Source organism: Athene noctua, chromosome 9, assembly GCF_965140245.1.
Source record: "Athene noctua chromosome 9, bAthNoc1.hap1.1, whole genome shotgun sequence".
In the NCBI taxonomy this organism is placed as follows: Eukaryota; Metazoa; Chordata; class Aves; order Strigiformes; family Strigidae; genus Athene; species Athene noctua.
The window spans coordinates 2,236,101-2,257,265 of record NC_134045.1 but is presented as its reverse complement, the minus strand read 5'-3'; the positions used below and the strand labels follow the sequence as shown (position 1 = coordinate 2,257,265).

Sequence of the window (21,165 nt, the reverse complement as noted above, 5' to 3'; positions counted from 1 at the left end):
GATGTCACTGTGGCTCTCAGCTGGATGCTCTGTCCTTCCCTAGGTAGCAGGAGGCCCCACGTTCCACGTCCACCTCCGTGCCAGCGTGGCCATGCCAGCCCTCTGCGTCTCCAGGGACAGGCTGGAGTTCTCCACTCTCCAGTGTGGGCAGTGCCAGGAGGAAACCATCCAGCTCCACAATCAGGTCCAGGTCCCCTGTAACTGGCTCATCACTATAAATGAGCCTGTTAAGAAGGTAAAGCACAGACCATGTGTAACACATACCTTCTCGGCTGGGTTTTCTTTGCCTCTCTTGCCCTTTCTGCCCCGGTGGCTGCGTGAGCACTTGGGCTGCAGCTCGTCTGAGGAAGCTTTGGAGGTACAGAGCAAGGCTGGCTCACCTGGACCTGGGCATTAGCTGGTGCTTCACTTCTCTGCCACCTTCCCCCGCTCCTCCTCTTCTGAGGACGGTGCCTCCCCATCTGCCTGCCCTGCCGACGTGTTCTCCCTCCAGTTCAGGCCAGGGGTGGCCTCGGCTGGTTTGGCTGTGGGTGCCCTCAGCACCGTGACGGTGTCTCAGAGCACTGTGGGAACCGAGGGTCTGTCCTCGCAGACCGAGGAGACCTCACACAATTGTTTTCTGTGCTCAGGTGGACAAGCATTGGCCAGCGGGGGTGCGTCAGAAGGTGCCCCAGAAGCTGAAAGCCCAGCCGTGTGTCTTCGAGGCGCTGCCCTCGGCTGGAACCCTCGCTCCGGGACAGCGATGCAACGTCCGAGTGAGGTTTTCGCCCACAGAAGAGGTGAGATGGGCGAGTGTCACCCCCAGGAGGTCTGGCAGGACAGTGTGGTAACGAGAGCCCAGCACGGGGAGGAGGAGACGGCGTCTGCCTCCACAGAGAGCTTTCTGCAAGCCCTGTACCCGCTGTGCCTCAGTTTCCCCTGCAGCACACTCTTCTGAGAGGGGCTTTGAAATCCCCCTGGGGAGCTTGCTCAGAGAGCATCAGGGCACGCTGGGCTGGCTGCCTCTTGGTGCATGGGGGGAAATCTGCCTGTTTGCCCTCGTCTCCCCCTTGCAGGCGCCTGTTTGAGGCTGCAGCGCCCTGGTGCAGAGCAGCTGGCGCGCTCACAGGGGATAACCCTGCAAGGGCCAGTCTAGGCAAGTCCTGCTGCTGGTACCAGCAGGCAAAACAGCCACCGGGCACCTTCCTGGGCACGGCAGGACAGTCACCTGGAGTGGTTGCTGCCAGCAGTCCCTGTGGCTCTGGCTCAGCCTGCCTGCGCGTTCCCAGGCACTCTGGGAGTCAGCTGCAATGACGGGGCGTTCCCAAAGGCAGTTTGCCTGTGGCCACCGTGGCTTGGAAACTGGCAGTGGGTAACAGGATGGACACAGGTGCTTCCGTGCCTGGGAACAGTCCCAGGGATGTTTTAATTGCTGTAGAGGTGTAACCATCTTCTTGAGCAGAGAAGTCGACCCTTATTTCTAGCCAGTGAGAGCTCACCTGCCTCATTCATCGAGCTGATGTTTGCCTGATGCAGCAGTGCCAGGACTGTGTCTGGGAAACGTAACCCTGAGGACCTTTCTCATGAGCATCACACTCCCTTGTGACTAGGTGAAAACATCTGATAGTGCATTTTAGATTCATCTGACACCAAAATAGCCAGTTAGACTTCACATTAGGATTCATCCCAGTTCCTCAGAGCCAGCATGCAGATGCTGTAGCCCCTGCTGGAAGTAAGCATCTGTTTTCCATTCCCTTAGAGGTACTGGTGACACCCCTGCCCTGGGGAAAGAGTTGAATTTGCGGCCCTGTCACTTGGGACTTCATGGAGGAGCTTTCTGTGCCTCTCTCTTTTCAGAAGTCCTACAGAAGTGAGATGAAGATTACTGTTTGCCAGAGCAGCCAGAACCTCCAGCTGCAGGTCTCGGGGCGTGGGCTGGAGCCACGGCTGGAGTTCAGCCCCCCAGTGCTCGAGCTGGGACCGTTGCTGCCGCACAGCCGTGGAGCAGAGGGGACGGTGGTGGTGAAGAACCCATGCGAGTTCCCCATCGAGTTTTACTCGCTGGAGTTCGACCAGCAGTACCTTGCTGAGGAGCAGGTGAGAGGGAAGCTCTGGTCCCCATGTGCACGCTCCCGTAGCTTCACAGTGCTCCAGCATTCCCGGGTTCGTGCCAGGGAGATGGAGACAGTCCCCAGGGCAAAGCCTGGTGGCATTTCAGGGTTAGCCAGCTCTGCTGGCAGACTGTGGAGGGGCTTGGATAGTCCGTGTTGTTAGAAACACGCCCTGCACATGGCTTCTATTCCCTACATGCACAGATCCTGCAGATGCTTAAAGATTATGACTGCCGTAACACCTTATTGCTGCCTCCACGTGCCCCGGGTGAGAAGCTGCCCCCAGAGGTGCTGGAGTACTATCAGGAGCAGAAGAGGCTGCAGGATGAGGAGTCCAAGACTGGGGAACCAGCAGGCCAGGACAACGGTGAGGGTTTGGCATTGGCTGTCCTGAGCGTGGACACAGCGGGGAGTCCAGCCCGCACACCCCGAGCTCTCCACGGGAAGCCCAGGCTTTCAGCAGCCACCCATTCCCCAGCTTGGTGGAGGAATTCCAGCGTGAAAGTCTGTGCCTTGTAACACGCAGACTTTGAAAATGTCCAGTCTCTGTCAGATCAAGGAAGAAAGTCCTCTGCTGGGATCATTCACGCTGTCTCATCCCAGAGCTCATTCGTTTTCTCCTCCGTGTTTGATGAAAGCCAGTCCAACGAGGTGGACTCTAAATCTGAACACAGAGGAGAGGGAAGGTGTTGAGAAAAGACAGGGGCTGGGTATTGTTGCAGACGGGACAGGGACAAGTGAGAGGCCAGAGAGGTTCTCCCCAGTTTTGCCAAATGAGCACCTTTTTGCCCCAGGAGCTGCTGGGATCAGGGTGATGCTGTTCCCTTTCCTAGGCAGGGCAGCGCGCTCTCTGTCCTGCGTGACACTGCAAGCCGAGATGGCTTTTGGTGATCTCCTAAGGGCAAAGGTGGGAGCTCTTTGCAAATGTGTTATGATGAATTCAGAGCCCAGCTACATCTCCTGGAGTAATATTCCTAAAGCATCCAGCTTTTGGATAATCGCTCAATGTGCAAATGGAGCCTCTCCCTTGGGACAGTGTAAAATGCCTGGTTCTGCCTGTCCGCCCCTTACTCAGCAGGACCTGGGACCACGTTGACAGGTGACGGGACATTTGGCCCAGTCCTGTTAGGTATTGCCAAAGGCTTGTTCTTTCCTCTTTCTGCCAGCCCATTTCCTATACTCTGAAGAGGCACCTTGACCACCATCTAGGGCAGACCCTGATCTGCACAAGCCTAAAGGAGGGGCATGGTGAGATGTGTTGGTTTCAGCAGAGTCTTCTCTCCCAGGATCTGAGGGGATGGGGAGGATGATCAGGGTCATAGGTAGGCAGGAGGCTGACTTTTCTATCTGGTTCCGCACAGCAGAGCATGGGCAGAGCGTCACCAGCAGCAGGGCGGCCTCGGGAGAAGTGACCGACAGCCCTGTGCATAGGGCCATCGCCCGCCACCTTGGCATCGATATCTCTGCAGAGGGGCGCGCGGCCCGAGACCGCAGAGGGATCGTCCTCATCGTCCATGGGGCACCCCTGACAGGTAGGTGAGCCGAGCCCGTGGCTGCAAGGAATGCGGGGGGAGCAGGAGAGACACGTCCTGGTGGGCCGTGCTGCTTGGTTGACCACTTGAAGCGAAGCGAGGTAAGCCACAGCCCTGCTGGTACATGAAATGGTCCCAGGCCTTCACCAGCTGGGGCAAGTGCTGTGGCTCACCCCGTGTCCACAGAGCCAGGCTATCCTCCCCCCACACAGGGTGGCCGTGTCCCCGTTGCTTGGTGGGAGCACGGTGCCTAGTGCCCAGGTTGCCTCCTGGGCGCGGTCCCTCGCCCACACTGACCCCCAGCCTGTGCCCAGACGTTGCCTGAGGCAGCGCCGGCCAGCGCAGGGGTGGCGGGACCGGGCTCGAAACAATGTCCTGGCCCAGGGTTGAGGTCCCCACGAGGGACAAAGCGCTCAGCTGGGTGTGAGGTGGAGGTGATCCGCCTGGCTCTAGAGGACAACGCTTCCAGCCGTGCTCAGCTCCCTCCCTCGTGGTCTCCCCTAAAGGGGCACTTGATTTCCCACTGTCCTTGAAACTTTGAAATCCTGTCTGGGGACTTTCTAGAGCCTGTCCCTGAAAACGCTTCACGTGCAAGTGTCACCAAGCAGTCTTCCTCTCTCTCAAGGAAAGACAGCGGCAGCGGTTGCCCTGTCCAAATACTACGGCGCTGCCTGCTTGTCCATCGACGCCGTGGTGACAGAAGCCATCTCGGACAGGAGCAGCTCGGCAGGGCTGCGCGCCCAGGAGCTGTGCATCGGGGCTGCCATCGAGCAGAGCTGCAAGGAGGCAGAGGGTGCCGGTAAGGAGACACGCTGGACCCAGAGCAGCACTTCAGAAACCCACCCTGACCGTCCACTTCTGCTTGCTCCAGAGAGGGAGTCTGACAGCCCTTGGGTCTCTTAGGGAACATGGGTGCAGCGTGCAGAAATGCAAAGCCATTTCATAAAGCATTTCATGTTATTAAAGAAAATAATCTCTGTTTTAAGGGCTCAGACAGGGGCACTTTTACTGCCTCTGGGCTTCTCAGCACACACTCCTTTTCCTAGGAGTGGTGAAGCACACCTGAATTTTTCTCAGGGTTTTTTTACATTTCCTCAAAGCTGAATCCAGCTGACTCCTCGTGGCCATCAGGCAGAACTGATGCCCACTTGAACAAGGAAGAAGCCCTCTGAAGCTGCTCATGAAGCACTAGACAACTGACTTTGAGTGTGGCTTCAGAAACACGAGAGGAAGGGAAGAATAACCTCCCAGAGTTTCAGATGAGACTCTTCTCCAGAGGTTTCCCTATACACGCTGTCAGGTCACACAGCTCGTGCATGTGGTGCCATTCTCCACCTGAGACCAGAGACTTTTAGAAAACCTGGTTGGGCAGTTGGTGCCCCGAGCTCTGCAGGGTGAGGCCAGACCCTGGTTCTGGTGGGGGAAGTTTTGCATTGCTCAGCTTTGAACCTGGTTGGGTTGGGAGCTGGCGGAAGGAAGAAGGGTCTGGGCCCCAGGTGGGGTTAGCCCATGCGGAGGATTTGGCTCCAGTGGAGATGGGGATGCAGCTGGGGCAGGGCTGCATGTTACCGTCTCCACGTGAGAGTGCAGGATGGGCGCAAGGTACAGAAATGATACTCCTGGAGGATGGAGCCTCGGCTTGATCCATAGGGGAGCTACTGTGCGGCGTCACCTGCGTGCACATTTGTGAGGAGGGATGCGGAGCTGTGCCTTAAAAACTCTCTGGCTTTAAAATCCAGTATCAGGTGGTGTGCTTTACCATGCTAAAAAGAGAAGCAGGGCAGGAGCTGCTTCTGGAGATGGGTGCTGCTAGTGCCCGGCAGGCTGGGGGACGAGGGCCGTGTCCCTGCCAGGGCGCAGGGCTGTGCCCGTTGGGGTGGAAGGTGCCTGCTTGCTCCCCACTGAGCGTCTGTCCCCTCCGCAGGTCACAACGCAGATGAGTCCCTCGGCAAGCAGTTCCACGCCAAGGCCAAGCGCAGCCTAGAGACGAGCCGGTCCAGCTCTGTGGACAAAGTCAGCCGGCAGTCCGTCAGCTCCCAAGGCCAGGTGAGTGCTGCGGCAGGCGAGAAGAGGGATGGCCCCACAGCCCAATCCCAGAAGCAGCATCTGATGGATCTGACGGGCTCCCAGGTGAAGCACGGCCTGCACTGGTTGATGCCTGGGACCTTTCTGTTGCCTCTGAGAAGTGAAGGGGCCGCTTCCAGTGGAGGTTCTGTGTCACCCAGAGCCTGGTGCGGGGGTCTGTAGTGCAGAGAGCCAGCTGGGCAGGCTGGGCATGGCTCGGGCTGGGAATGAAACCCTGGCAGAAACACTCTACGGCATCTCAGCCGTTTGTTGGCAAAGTGCAGTCCTGGCTAATGTGGCTGCAGCCGTGGGCAAAGCTGCTGGATGCTGCGCTGGGGGCTTGCGAGCTTGGGTCTCTGCTGGCCACGCACGCACCCTCCAGCGTGCTCCCCCGGAGCTGCTGGCCTGCAGTTTTGTTCTAGTCTCCTGCTAGTGAGAAACCCCAGCTCCAAGCCCAGCAGTTGGAATTGTTTGGGGGTTTCCAAAGCGGTTGATTTTTCTGGTGGTGTTCGACATTGCAAGGCTCATCAAGTTCTCACCTCTCTCCCCGTCCCTGCTTTCCTGCGCAGCGATCGCTGAGCATCGGTAGCAGCACATCAGAAGAGCTGGGCTTTAGGAGCTGCGTGCTGCCCGAGGACCTGCTGGTGGCCATCCTCTCTGACAGGCTGCAGGTACGTGGGGTGGGGGCATTCTTGCTAGGGAGAGACAGGCAGCGAGGTACAATTCAGAGAGGAGGAGGAGGGCTGTGCCTGCTCTTGGAGGAGTCCTGGGCTGCGTGCAGGGATCCATGGGTGAAGCTGCAGATGCCATGAGCTGGCAGAGCGCGGGGGAAGATCAGAGCTTGTCTGAGCTGCTGCACTTGGAACTGTGATGGCTGGTGATCTCTGACGACAGGCTTTAGTGACTGGCTGAGAGCCCAATGCGTGCGACAGCTGACTTTCTCTTCCTTTTTGGCTTTATCTGCAGCTGAGCGACTGCTACCAGGGAGTGGTGTTTGATGGCCTGGAGACCCTCTATGCACGCAGCACGGCGTCTGCTCTCCTCTGCCTGCTCAGAGCTGTCAGAAATCGGCCTTACATCTATTTTGTGAACCTGTTCCAGGATTATGCTTCCTGGAAAGCCAGGGAGATGGCTGCAAAAGAGCAGGAAGGTGAGACTCTTCGTCTCCGTAACTCTGACATGTTCTCTCTCAAGCCTTCAACCTTACCCGTGTGTATCTGGGTTACCAGCAGAACTTGTAAGAGGGGTTTTTATTAATCCTTCCACCTTCTGCCTCGGTGTAGCCAGCACTCAGCTCACAGTTGCTTAAAATACAGCAATGCTGAGGCTGACCTCAGTCTCTAACATTAAAGCTTGGGCACAAGTGTAAGCTGCTGTGGCTCAATAACTAACCACCGGCCAGCCGTCCACGGCGCTGGGGCGTGTGAGCCAGGCAAGGCACGGGAACTCACTGAGCAGCGATAGTTTGGGGGCTTGTCTGAATTTTGAAGCGGGAATGTGAGCTCGCCAGTATCTCCTGGCAGGATGATAGGCTGGGTCGGGACAGAGTTGTGAATCCTGGCAGCTCACCCAGAGCAGCAAGCTCTGCTTGCAGGCACTGACGGTTTCTCCTCTGGTCTGTGCTGAAGGACGGGAGCGGGAAGAAGCTGCCAGGAGGGAGAAAGCACGCCTCTGGGAGATGGACGAGGACGAGTATGATGCCCTCACTGAGGAGGAGAAAATTCAGTTTGATAACAGTATACTGCAGGTCAAGCGTGAGAGGAAGAAGAGGTCTGTAAGCTTTCTATGGGTGTCTCCCCAGGATAGTGTCCCCGAAGGGTTTCCCTGCTCCGGAGACCTTGGTTGAGCTCAGAGGGGTTACCAAGGCCAAAAGCATTAATTACCAGCAGCACAAGGACTGCCAGTTCCACCTCCCTGGTTCCCAGCAGAGGAGGCACCTTCCTCCGGTGAGATGAGAACATCCTCTCTCCGCTTTAGTGGTGAGCCCTTCGGCTTGGACACAGGCTGCAGGGAGCTGGGCTCTGTGCTTGCCTTGCCACTGTGCTTACAGGTGTCTCTAGTTAATGATGTTCATTCTCATCTTCTTCATCGCCCTTCTTCTCCAAACCAGAGGGGTTGTGGTGTGGGTTGGTGTGAGGCACAGCTGTGCTGGCTTGGTTTAGATCCCAGTCCTGGTGCAGGTGAGGCCCTTGCACTGCTGAGCTCCCAGGGTTTTCCTTTACTGAGTGACACCAGCCATAAAGCTGGTTTCTCCTAGGCTCAGCTTCTGCAGCAGCAGGTGAGCCTGGGGGAAGCTCTGATCCAGCAAAGCAGCCCTGTTCAGGAGGATACACAGGATAAGCTTATGGCTCTCTTAACTCCTGCCTGAAACTTGGGGAGGGACTTGCTTAAAGCGAGCCTGTGTGTCAGCACTTCTTTCAGCCCCAGCTGAAGTTTGTTTCCCTGGATCAGCCAGTCTTTGGCAGCATTGCTGGAGGTGTCCAGGTGGACCTCACTGGAGAAGTAGTGCAATTTAGGCCTTGTGACAGCAAAGCCTAGATTTGGCTGGCCCTGGAGGTCCCCTCCCGCCTTCCCTCACTTTGGATGTCCCAGCCTCCCCAGGTTGAGGGAAGTCCACAGAGCTGGTCTAACGGTTGTGCCTGGCCTCAGGGTCAGTGAATGAAGTGCGGGACCAGCTGGGATTGCAACGAGCCCAGATTTCTGGCAGTGACTCTTGGGGATGTTTTGTTTGTCTTGCTGAAGGGAGATGGAGCGGCTGGCTCAAGAGCTTGAGGAAAAGCACCGGTGGGAGCTAGAACACTTGAGGGAGGAAGAAGATCTGAAGAAGTCATCTAAGTGGGCCAAGAGAAAGCCTGGGAAAGATAATGCTGCAAGGAAGAAAAGCCAGCCTGGAGTCGGGCAGGTGGGTGGTTGTGTTTATAGAGATGAGTAAAAGCCCTGGGGCCCCTCCTGCTGAGCCGAACCATTCCTGGCGCAGCCAGCAGCCACCCGCAGTGCTGGGGATGAGCACCTGGCCGTCGGTAACACACGGGGCTGAGCTGGGAAACAGCAGCCAGTGTTTGATCCTGCTGCTGCTTCGCCAGGGCTATTTTTGGCTGGGTTTATTGGGTAGAGCTGCTCTTCTAGGGTCATGCTGCCTTTGAGTCATGGCTTCACATAACTCCGAGCCCTAGATAGTTTTAGTCCAGCATTTGTCCCCGTTCTGCATGTGACTTACACCTCTGAGCCCTGACCCGCCTGGGATGTGGTGTCTTTTGCTACCTGTCTGGCAGGAGATACCACCAGGCCCTCTAGGTATTCATTAGCAGCCAGACTTCCCAAAGTGTCAGCCAGACACAGGGATGGATGTTCAGCACACCAGAAACGTGCCCGGAGGACTGCACAGGAGTAAGGAGGTGTCTTAAGTTTGGGTCGGGGAAGCTGTTCCATTTCTCAGCTGGTTTGCAGGACTCCTCATCAGTCTGACGCTGGGGAGTTTAGTTTCAGTTGAGCTCAACTGGGTACCAGCTGCGCTCTGAACTGGGATTTGTAGAGCACCTAGCACAAGCCTCAGATGAGACATGGGGTGCTATTGCAAAGATCGCCGCTGTCCTACAGCATTTGAGTTGGTGCTTGGAAATGCTCACCGCTTTTTCCTGCTCGTCCTGCCCAGAATACGAACGCATCCACCAGAAACACCAGAGCATCCGTTGGCAACCTGTCCGAAGTCACCGAGGGGGGAGAGAGGAAGGGATCTGCAAAGGAGCACCCGGACTCTCTTGCAAGTGACAAGGAAGATAAGAAAAAGCAGAGCGAGGCTCCCCTGGCAGATGTCTGCCCAGCAGAGGTTGTACAACCTGCGGACCCAGAACAGGGGGAAACCAAAACCGAGGCGCAGAGTGACAGCGAGAACTTGGCCCTGAGGTTTAAGATCTACGAGGCATCGCAGAAGGATGTCACACATATTTTGTCATCCTGGGACAGGGCTCAGGGTATCCTGCTGTCCCCTCTGAACCAGGAGGTGGTACAGCAGCAAGTCCAAGGCCAGCGCCGTTGCAGGAGCCAAAAGGACAGAGAGAAGGAGCACCAGGAGAGGCTGGAGAAGGAGCATCTGGAAAAACTGAAGGCTCTTGAGGACTCCAAGTTATCTGGGCTGGAAGGGGAAGGTGCAGAAGGGTCATCCAGAGGCCAGGACGTTGGGGTGCCCTGCTTGGACATCCAGGTGCTGAGCTCTGCAGATGTGACGAGGGCGATCCTGGAGAGTGGCAAGCTGCCAGCAGCAGAGCAGGTAAAGCCCTGTGAGGCTCAGATGCTGAGCCTGCCATGGTCTGGGCCCTGGTGCATTGTGTCCCGCCAGGTGACAACAGCACAGAGCCTTGTCCAGGCCACTGATGATGTTCCACGATGGCTTCACAGCAGCCACGTGGCTGGGGAAGTTCTTGCCATCCCTCAGGTCGGGGGGAAGAGGGGGGGCTCTCATCCTCTCTGTTCAGAGAGTTTCCCAGTCTGGAAATCATTCGCAGTGGTCCCAGGGCAGGGCAGCTCCTGGTCATTGTTTCCTTCAGCCGAGTCACTCAAATTTCTCTCTAGGTCCCACTTGTAGGTCCTGGCACTGCTCTGGAGCCTGCCCACCCCGCTGGGCATAAAAAATCACTGTACTCCATCTACATAAAAAAAAACATTGCCAAAAGCTCAGTGTCTTTCAGGGAGTGTGAGGATGAAGGCGACGGGAGCATAAACAGGGTTTTCTCTTATGCTTTAGATCCTGGATGACTTGGGACTGGGTCCCTCGGGGCCTCCCATTCCACCTACGGCTTTCTACTCCGTGATCCGCTACCCGGAGAAGCGGATGGTCCCTGCAGCAGGAGAAGCCCTCGAGCACTTCGCCTTTGTCGTGCCTGAAGGTGCCACTGCAGAAGAAGAAAAGAAGAACACCAGAAGTCTCTTGGATGTGCCTGCAGTGGAGGTGCCAGGGCAGGGTCCAGGCTGGATGGGGGCATGGGGGGCGGGTGGGATGGAAAAGGATCACTGTGGAAGGGCAGTGAAGACATGACAGGGCTCCATGTCTGCAGGCATCCCTCCTGTCTGTCTGAAAGAGACAGCTCTGCTTGAAATATGGGGCAGTTCTGTAAGATGAGAGGAAAAAAAAATCAGCTAAACCCTTCAACTTCCCTTGAGGAGAGGGTCCTGGGCAAGGAGGGGTGTTGTAGGCAAAACAAAGTCCCATACGGAAGACCAAATCCATGGGCAGAGGTGGTTGGTGGTTTATTCTCTCTCCCGTCTGTTAACAAACCTGCAGCTTTCTCTCTGGGATGGGGGCGTCTCAGGGCAGGTCTCACCTCTCTCCCTTTCCTCTCTGCCTTGGTGTGAAGGTGTCAGAGGAGCAGGTCACGCCAAGCAGGGGCCAGTCGGGGAAGGAGAAAGCCGCGGGCAGGCCGGAGGCTGTGAGGAGGAAGCGGAGCTCCAGCCGGGCGAGGTCTCCAGGCAGGAGAGGTCTCCAGGCGCCGGGCACGGGAGCACCCACGCAGCGCCCCGGGGCACACCAAAGCGACATGGACACGGCCCCATCCCCGGGGAGATCCGTCAGGTGAGCCGTGAGGGAGGAGGTGATCCCTCTGCTTCACGTCCATCTTGCCAGCGGGGTCCATCGTCCCCAGCCCCGCAGGGACCCTCTGCCGGGGCCTCCACGGGGGGATGGCGAGTCCATGAGCCGCCTCCTTCTCTCGTTTGCTCGTTAGCAATGTCTGAAGCCTCCTCTTTCATTGCCAGGCTGAGCAGCTGCCGGTGGATAGTGCCTGCTCACGGCGAGGTAGAACTGAGGGTCCAGTTCAGCTCCACGGTGCCAGGGCAGTTTGATCAGACGCTGCATTTTGAGGTGCTGGGGACGAACCGACAGTACCAGGTGCACTGCAGGGGTACCTGCCTGTATCCCACCATCAGCCAGGACCCCCACGGTAAGGCTGGGGCATGGGAGCCTCCCACACTGCTCCTCCCTGAACTCAGAGCCAGGGCTGCCCCTTGTGCCCCAGCGACCTTCTGGCTCGGGCAGAGCATGCTGCCTGAGCCGCCCAGTGTCTCTTCCCGTGCTTGGAGCTGGGAACCAGTACTGGTACTATGGGAGACCTGGGCTGGTCTGAGGGATCAGAATTAAGTTTGATACTGACTTTGAGCAGATAACCACGTACCCTTAAGAGACTTGAAAGTCCCGAGAAGAGCTGAGAAGATCAAGGAACTGCCAGACCAGAACTGCCTGACCGCAAGGAGAGGAAGGTCATCGAGGCTGAAACAGAGAAGAGGGCATCCAGCCGTGAACTGTTAGTCTCCACCAAAACCAGTCATACATGGACACAAACGCTACATAAAGTCATAAAAAGGCTTGTTGGAACAATAAAGTAGCCGTTTTGCACAATTCGGTGTTTGTCGTGTCCATCTCAACAACGACAAATGGTGACCCCGATGTGATCCCAACACCGAGGAAATAAATAACGGCGGCAGGAAGAGCTGCGGAGATGGAGCCCAGTCAAGCGCAGCGGCGGGGAGAGCTGCACAGTCCCGACAACCTTTTGGAATTTGACACCGTCCAGGTGAGTGGCTGGGAACAAAGCGATGGGTGCCATCCTTTCTAAGGAGGAGGGTATGATTCTGACAATGTGGAAGTTGGTGCTTCAGCGCAGGGGAGTCAAATTGGATGATGTAGCGCTCCAAAAAATGTTGTCGTGAATCAAAGCGCAAGGATATGAAGCTGGTACTGCCACTGCATTTAGTGTGAGCAAATGGGAAGAACTGGGACAGAAATTGCTGCAGTGCGCCTTTCAGGGTGTCCTGGTTCAGCTAGGATATCTGTGGGGCTATTTTCCAACAAAAATGACTGACAAGCAACCTGTGACTTGATTTTTATATGCAACATTTGCATATCACTATATGATTGAGAAAGCAACGTATTCCATCACAGTGCAGCAAGAGGAGCCTGGTCTGGGGGCAGTTTTAGCTGGGGGACCCCTGAGTAAAACAGAGAATTTGCATAGATGTGTGAGCAGAAATGCGTCTGGATCAGTGTTGCAAGTTGTCCCTTTATCTTGTGGAAGGTATTTAGCTCTAAGAGTCATGTGTTTGGAGCTCTGAGACCAAGAAAACACCGTGGCCCTTTGCTCCTGAAGAAGAGAGGACTGAATGATTTTGGAGATAAAATCTGAGATGCAGTCAGGCGTCAGGGTGAACTGCACACGTACCTCTGAGAGCAGAGGCTGTCCCTTATTTCAGCTGGTGAGTGATTTGGGCATCCTGCATCCAGTTGTGCCCCTGAGCCCAAGTCTTGTGTTCTCTAAGACAGAAAAGCTGCTGCTTTGATTTCCTGCCTGGAGATTGCTGCAGGACGGTGAGCTGTGATTTCCCTGTCTCCTGTTTGATGGCTGTTCTCGAAACTGTGGCTGTTTGCAGTTAGGCTTAGAGATCACGCTCCCTGCTCAAAGGAAGGAGCTATGACTGAAATTCTCACAGCAGCACTGGATCAGCAATGTTACAGCACACTGACTGGCAGCTCAACAAACCGAATGAGGTTAAATGAAGGGACAGCAACAGGGCAAGTAAAAGGTTGGTATCTTGTATGAAACAGGAAAATGCTCTAATGCGGATGGCCATGGTGCCACCTTGGTGGTGGTATCAACCATCACATGCAAATTGCTGTTCCTGTCAAGTCAAGATTTCTCTTGTTCTATGGGAGAAAAGAGCATTATCTGAGCAAGGCAAGATGCTTTTTTGTGGATAACTTCACTTTGGGGTAGTGACTTAAGGAATTACCTGGAGTACCCCTCGTGCACAGGCTTTCCCATACCATCTCCTCTTCTCTCTGTTGGATGAGTTGAGTCTGTTATATTCTGAGTTGTGGGGAGCAGCACTGAACATCTCTGCCAGCAGAAAGAAATAAATAAAACCCCTCCAAGTCTGTGCATTAAGATGGAGCTTTTGTGGGTTTGAAGAAGAGCACAGGGACTTTGTAGCCTCGTCCTCTGCTGGCTTATCCCTGCGTGCCAGGGTGTCTGCAGGTCTGTGACCCCTGGGACCAGTGTGTCATCCCGTGCTGAATCCTGTGTGTGTGTCTGACGTGCTTTTCCTTGTCAGATTCCTTTCCCAGCTGCCAGGCAGCCCTGTTGGAGGATCCTCTGGATCCGGCAAGGGGAGGGTTTGCGCCTTTTTGGGTAGAAGAGACCGGAGGAACAGGTCAGCGTGAAGGGGCTGCTGCAGCTTAGCTGGGGACTGATGCGACCTGCTGAAAAAGATGGCTGTTTCTCCTCCTTGCTGCTGCTGCCATCTTCGTTTCCCAAGTGTCTGATTTTTTTTTTTTCCACATTGGCAAGTGTAAAAGAGTTGTATTGGTTAATGGAAGTGTTTGCTCTCCCTGCAGAAAGGCAGAAAGGAAAAAGCATCATTCTTTGATCATTTCCTACTTGTTCTTAGTCACTCTGTCTTCTTGGGGATCGTTTATTCAGCTACTGACATCTCTTGGCACCACGGAAGGCAGCTGCATATCATGGCTGTGTGATCAGGAAAGAAAAGACAGAGGTGTCGTTTTTGTTAATCAGCGGCAGCTTTCTTCTGCCTGCATAACCACTGTGCTGGGTCTGTCATGTGATAAAGGGGGGCAGAGGTGTGGAGGAGACCTTGGAAAAGGTGCCTGAAACCTGGCCACAGGGGACAGTTTGTTTTTTATCACGTAGGGTGTCTTACGTGAGTTCATGCCCTTTCAGAATTGCTGTTTTTCAGTAATGGAAGAAATTGTTATCCTGCTTGTCTAGGGAAACTAAACTTGTCGTATCGTGCTGCACCTGTTGGTGAACTGAATTAAAGAAGGGTAGAATCTTCAAGGCAATTATGCTCCTAGAAGCAAGAGTGACTCAGCCGGGTGCTTTTCCCAAAGGAAAAGCAGGAGTTTGGTTATCAAACCAGGTGGCCCTGATCTCCCCAGCCCAGCGAGGAAGCACAGATGGGATCTGGAGGGGTGAGCTCTGGACTGGGGACACAAATGGAGACAACCTTCGTTAGCTCGCTCAGCAGTCTGCTATTGGCTGAACCAAGCTTGGCACGTTAGGCTCCGTTGTCAGTGGCAGTGAGTGCCAGACTACTTTAGTTTTTTTAGAGGCTCTGCCTTTTGATTTCACAAAACATCCCCTTGATGGTGCTCTGGGGCAGAGGCTAAACCAAAGTGGTCCCCATCCGTGCTTTCGCCGAGGAGATGCTGGTGCTGAGGTGCCAGGAGGCGGCTGGTGGTTGGTGGGAGCATCCAGCCAGCCTCGTGCCCTGACCTCCACCTCCTGCTGGGGCTCGGGGCCGTCTGGGGCTCTCTTCTGCCAGTGGCAGTTTGTGCGGATAAAGAGTAGCTTCGAAATGAAGAACGCAGGGTCCCCCACCTCAGGACTGCTGAAACACCCGGGAGGAGGCTCTGTGCACAACTGATGTGGGACGGGGTTTTATTTCCCCTTCATGGGCAGCCTCCGTGAGGAGCGATGGGTCGGCTGACAAAGGTGTGAATGCTCTCTCGCTAGAGCTGTGGATTGGCAAAGTACAGCTGCATTTTAATAGAGTTCTGCTTCCTCTTTCACTCGTGCAAGGCCAGAATGACCAGATCCCTTAATTAACTAGCTTTAAGTAGCTTCAAGAAAACTGAGTGTGGTGGCTCCTCAGTCATCCCTTAGGGCAGCCATCCATCCTCCCATCCCATCCCTCCCATCCATCCCCTGGATGGAAACTCGAGCTAACTTCACCTGGATCAAGCATTTGCTTGGATCATGTCAGGCCTCCAAGCACACTGTTGCTTTCCATTAAAAAAAAAAAAGAAAAAAAAAAAGTGGGGAGAGGGGAACCTCTTCCCTTAGAGTAGTGCGGAGTTTTGGGTGAGCAGTGCCTTCATCCCAAACACAGCACTGAACTGTGGGGTGCAGGCACCACCCCCACCGTGATGGACACTCGGAAGCCGTACATCTGCCTCCCCGTGTGTTTCCTGAGGGCCAGGGAGCACGGTGTGTGTTTCCTCTCTGCAGGCTTGCTCCCTGGGAGCGTGGTTTTAGAGGGGCTGTGGTCCAGCACCTTCACTGCCCCAACTGTGGAGGGAAGTCCATGAGAAACCAGAGGGAAGAGAGTGCTTGGAAGCCCGGGCCATGCCTACAGGGCACGTGCCTTCCAGTTTGCTTTCTGCTTATTGCTTTACTGCCCTGCTGTGAACATTTATAGCTGAATTTTCCAAAGCAGAGGGCACTGGGGCACCTCACTGCAGCTGGTGATCAGTGGGAACTGAGTGCTTCAGTTCTTTGAGGGCTGTTGAGAAGCACTGAGTACCTCTTGGGAAAGAAGACGTTGGTGTCAGGGTTTTGATCAGCCGGTTTTGCAGAGTTACTCTTCAGGCTCTCAGCAGTATCCCCCAGCCGTGTGGCTGCTGCGGTGGGATTTGAGCAGTCCTGGCTTCCTCTGGCCTTGAGCCTTTATGCTAACCCAGCGCCCATTGTCGGGAAGCCAGGAGAGGTGAAGTAGCTTCCCTTGGCGTGCGCTCCAGAAGAGAGCAGAGGGGGAATAACCTCCTCCTGAGGATGAGCATCCCTTGGGTTGGGCAACACTGGGTTAATGAAGTGAGTCTGTTAAAGGAAGGTAAAATACAGGCTGTAGAAGCTCCTACATACTTGCTGTTTCCAGACACTAGTTTGGATTTAGGGAAATGGAGCCTTTCTGGTTTTTATCCTCGTATCTTTAGTCCTTCCTTTTCCTGCACCCCACAAGAGCCCAGGGTCCGTGGTTTCCATGCTAAGTTAGTGTTTGGCTTGTCTTACAGGCTGGCAAATGCTCGTGCTGGAGGATTGAACCCAGTGAAGGAGTGATTCCCCCTGAGACAGAGGTGTCTGTGGCTGTCATAGCAAGCTTGGATGACACGGAGAAATTCAAGGACGAGGTGAACCTGTTCATCGAGAACAGCCACACCTACGTGATCCCCGTCCGGGCTGTTGGCATTGGCACCACAATTGTCACCGACAAACCCTTTGCTCCGGAGCTCAACTTGGGACCCCACTTCAGGTAGGGTATCTCTCAGCTTCTGCCGTGGGCTCAGCAAGGGGCAGTTTTGCTGTAGTCCTTCAGGCTGGTTGTTCTTCAGCGCTCAAGGTCCTGGCTCTGTTCTCCTGAAGCCACAGGGCTTCCTTCAGAAACCTTCTATGGCCATCTGAAAGTTGTTAGGTACCCTCAAAAGCCACCAAAATGGAAACCAGTTGTTAAACTGTCCCTGACTTGTCTTTAGTTATAATACATCTATTTCCTCACTTGAACAAAAAGAGATTTGGAGGAAAACAGCAGGTCCTGGAAGCCTCTGGGTGGGAAATGCTACATTACAACTATAAACGTATTTCCCTTTGGAACAATGTTGCTTGTTTTTCCCTTCACTATGGAGTATCATCTCACCACAGCAGAAAACCTTGGTGGTAGCTTGTTAGCAGGTCCTTGACTGAATTAATGGTGCTGTTTTGTGCCCAGCAGTCCTGGAGGAGCAGCAGAATTTCTTTGCCCCGTATCACCCCTCACTTTGCTCGCCTTCCCCGTCTCCCCTGCCGGGCTGCTCTTCATCAGACGTAGTCGCTCTTCCCTCGTCTCTCCCACCGGCTTTCCCTGGCGTCACCGCCGCAGCGGAGCCTGAGGCGCGGGCAGGCGAGGGCGGCACTGGACCAGCTCTGGAAGGGAGAGGAGGAGAAGTCCCCTGAGTTTGGGAGGGATAAATGGAACGTCTTCATGAAAGAGCTGAGCTCAAAGGAGGGGATTCACTGGTCCTAATGCCTCTGTCTGAAACCAGGCATGTTCCCGTAAATGGGAGAAAAATAAACCTTTAAAGTGCTGCCTGCTTTGTGTTGGAGACCTCTTGAGATGAGAAGAATAGTCTTCCTGAGGTGCCTGTTCCTTTCCCTGGCTGCAGAGGGTCCATAGTGGTCCAATACCTAAATTTTAGGGTAGAAAGAGCAGGGACATTGCAGGGGGTTGGTGCTTGTCCAGCGTATCCTGTGCTCTGTGCAGCCACAGACTGGCTACCCAACGGAGTGGGCGATGTCAGTGTGATTTGTGTCATGGTCCTCTGCCCCCCTTCACGTCTTGCTCTGCAGACTCTGGAGTTGTTGCCTTTGCTGTCGGCTGCAGAGCTGCCCCAGGTGAGCTGAGACGGGACCCAGGTAACATCTCAGATGAGTTGGGCTTTCCCAGAGCCACAAATTCTGCATCCACCCAGAGCTTCTCCAGGCTTTTGTCTGTGCTGCCCACCACAGAAACCATTTCACACTAAGCTTGTACGCATCATGTTTTAACAGTCTGTTTCAGCGGCTGGTTTGTTCTATTCTTGGCTCAGGTCTGTGCATTTAGCTGCCTGGGGCAGGCATGCATTTTGTAAGCCGTGTATTCTGTCCTTTTCAGAAAACCAGTAACTGTTCCAGGAACAATTCACGTCCTGGTCATGCTCAGATTTATAGAGGGTAAAATAATTACTCCAGACGAGCCTGCAGTTAGTGTTTCTTTACCTGAAGAAATCAATTTCCACTGAGTATTCATTTTGGTTTATATCTAGCTCTAGTTACTGACCTCTCATCATTGCTCCATCCCCTCAGCAGCCAGACCTGGTCTTGCTGCCATGTTTGATTTGGGGAAACTTCTGTTGATCCAGTGTTCTCACAGTGCATTTATCTTCCTAAACCACAGCACCACCTGCACTGTTCAGGCAAAGGACGATGTGTTGGGGGTGATGAGGTTGGATGCTCCCTAAGGGACTGGGGGTGCCAGGGCAGGGGCCCCGCCAGCGAGGCAAGGGGTGCCCAGGTCACGGAGGGTCTCTAGGCTGGTGATGCTCTGTCTGCAGCAGCTGAGATGATGATCTTCATGCAGCTCTTCCTTGCTGTACGCAAACAGAGCAGCTGCTGGATGCTGATAAACTTAGGGGCAACCAAGGTCTGGCTTTTGCTGAAGCTCTGAGCTAGGTCAGCCTTTTTGGAGGTGCTTTTATTGCTGAGTGTACAGTCAGGTAACGCCGTCAGGGTGCTGAAGCTGGGTGACCGCTGGGAGATAGCAGCTCCCGTGACTTTTTCCATCGCTCCTTCTCTTCCAGACTGGATCCCTGCTGTTACCGCTTCAAGGTAACAAACAAAGGACGGCGTGCCCATCGGCTCTACTGGTCAGCAGTAGGTTCTGGCTCGTTTCGCCGGCGTCATCGTGTCCCTGCTGTCAGCACCACCGAGGGCCAAGGTTCCTCCCAGAGCCCCAGACCTGCCCGCCCTGGGTTTAAGGTTCAGCCGCTGAGGGTGGAGCTGATGCCGGGCAAGACTACAGAGATGGTGCTGGAATGCTTCTCCAGCACTCCTCAGGTGAGGTCCCCGCCGAGGGCTGAGCCTTCCCCATCAGGAGCAAGTGCTTTCAAGAAACTGTTCTAACAGCACAAGCTACCATGGCAGCACCAGCTGCTTTCCTTGCTGGCCACTGTCAGTTCCTAAGGCTTTTTCATGTTTCCATGGCTACTGTAAACCCAACCTGCTGATACCAAAACACAGACTGAAGGAGATATTGCTACTCCAGGGGCAAATGGCAGGTTACAAGGTGTCATGTGCTGAGGCAAAAAGGAAGGGCAGAGAAAATAAGTTACGCTTAGACTAGGAGCACAGGCAGAAAGTAAATTAAAAAGATCAAAGTGATGTATTTGGGGGAAGCAGTGAGTAAAACAAAACACCTGTGAAGGGAGGGAGTGTCTGGGAGTAGCATCATTTTTCCTCTGTAGACAAGCATGGGCAGAGGGCTTGTCTAGCACTGAGTCCTGGAGCAGAAGAACGAGCACAGTGTGTCAGCTGTAGCGATCGGGTGATGTTCATCCACGTGGGAAACTGTTTGCAGGGATCATTACAATTGACAGCTTGACTTTGTCAGTATTTCCATAACGGCTCGCCCCAGTCTCTCAGCCAGTCCCGGGGTGCCAAGGGCAGCCAGGTCTCGCAGCACCCTTGGATGGCAGCTCAGGGGGAGATTTCAGCAGGGTCACGGGGTGTTCTCCTCCCTGGACCCTTCTTTCTCAGGGGAAATCCTACTCTGCAGAGAAGCTGCCAGCTAACCCTGGTGTGCATTCCCTCTCTCCAAGACCAGAGGTTTAGGCAAAGGTGGAATAAATCTGCATCAAGCTCCTGCTGATACTTGTGTTTTGTAAGGTGTTTTAAAGGGCTGCCTTGGTGGTAGCTTGAGGAATACTTGATTACTCACCTAACTGACTGCAGTGGGACTGTCCCTGTGCAGTTCGGAGCCCAAAGGTTTTGTTGAAGCAGGGAAAAGAAAGGAAATAAAGTGATCAGGGTGCTGGAGAGGCTGTCCTGCCGGGAAAGCTGAAAGAGGATCTGTGAGCTGAGCTGTGGCTGCCTGGCTCCTGCAGTCAAAACCAAGACCCTGGGAGTGGGCTTTCCACCTTCCTCGGGTCTTGAGAACTTAATACTCTTGATGTCGGTCAGAAGCCCAACTCCCTGCATCGCACATGCAGCACAGATGGTTTTGAGTCTGTAGGCTTTGAGGAGGAGTTGTGGTGTTGTAGCAGAGGGAAGAGTGAGAAATGAAGGGAGGATTTTGGAGAACTGAAACCATGAGAAATCAGGAAAAAGTCTTAAGAGCATCCAGCTTAAGCAGAGGGTTTTCATGTAAACTGCAAGACCTCTCTTTCCTGGGGAGGTTTCTTTTAAAACCAGCTCTAGGAGGGCACAGTACCTGCTAGGAATGAGTGGCCCCCTCTTTACCTGAAGGCAGTCTGCCTATTTGGGTTTTTCCTATGGATCCTGTCCTCTAAGCTTCCAAGGGAGGGTTTGCTAGCATTGGCCCTTCTGTCACCTGTTTCCCTTAATATAGTTGCATTTTTAAAAATTTTTTTTTAATAAGTTCCTACAGCTTTCTGTAAGTATTATGCCTGGCAGTGGGACAAATCAAAACAGTAATAATTTGGGGCAGGGACTATTACAGTTGTAGCAGCACATGACTCACAAGGGCTTTTTGTGGATAGTGGGGTGTGGCATTACGGACGTTTGAGAGCAGAATAAATGGGATGCAGCATGAAAAGAAAAGGGGGCTGCTGAGGAGTCCCGTGGCTGTAACTTGATGGCGGTAACAGGGTCTGTGGTTGGGTGGGCAGCAAACGCAGTGCGTTTTGGGGACGCCCTGCTGGGCCCCGCTGGGTGACGGGTGACTCCTCCGTGCAGGTGGTGAAGGAGCGGCTGCTGTGCCACGCCGTCGTGGGGAGCAAGGCAGAGAAGGCTCCGATAATGGAAGTGGATGTCACCTGCGAGTTCATCGCTCCCGTCCTGCAAATGTCCTCCAGGGAAATCACTTTCCGGGTGGAGAAGGTAAGTCTCTGGATTTCATCCTGGCACTGAAGAGCATGGCTGGTGACTGAAAGCCTGGTGGGGGGTGTGCTTGTGTTCGAAGGAGGGAGTTAAATGGCTTCTCCAAGTCCCTGGGGCTTTGACTATTGA

At 54.4% G+C, this 21,165-nt stretch overlaps 1 protein-coding gene across 1 annotated transcript in view; it reads left to right on the top strand.

Moving 5' to 3' along the window:
- The window catches only part of LOC141963912 (hydrocephalus-inducing protein homolog), a 115,371-nt gene that overhangs the window by 89,882 nt on the left and 4,324 nt on the right, over nt 1-21,165 (top strand). Inside the window, 20 exon segments of the mRNA XM_074913647.1 lie at nt 44-235; nt 630-779; nt 1,837-2,076; nt 2,295-2,463; nt 2,617-2,761; nt 2,763-2,800; nt 3,452-3,622; nt 4,248-4,421; nt 5,547-5,772; nt 6,219-6,357; nt 6,653-6,836; nt 7,315-7,456; nt 8,429-8,588; nt 9,339-9,953; nt 10,428-10,631; nt 11,038-11,252; nt 11,435-11,619; nt 12,161-12,249; nt 16,482-16,720; nt 18,780-18,852. Of these exon segments, the coding sequence (XP_074769748.1) occupies nt 44-235; nt 630-779; nt 1,837-2,076; nt 2,295-2,463; nt 2,617-2,761; nt 2,763-2,800; nt 3,452-3,622; nt 4,248-4,421; nt 5,547-5,772; nt 6,219-6,357; nt 6,653-6,836; nt 7,315-7,456; nt 8,429-8,588; nt 9,339-9,953; nt 10,428-10,631; nt 11,038-11,252; nt 11,435-11,619; nt 12,161-12,249; nt 16,482-16,720; nt 18,780-18,852 (3,750 nt within the window).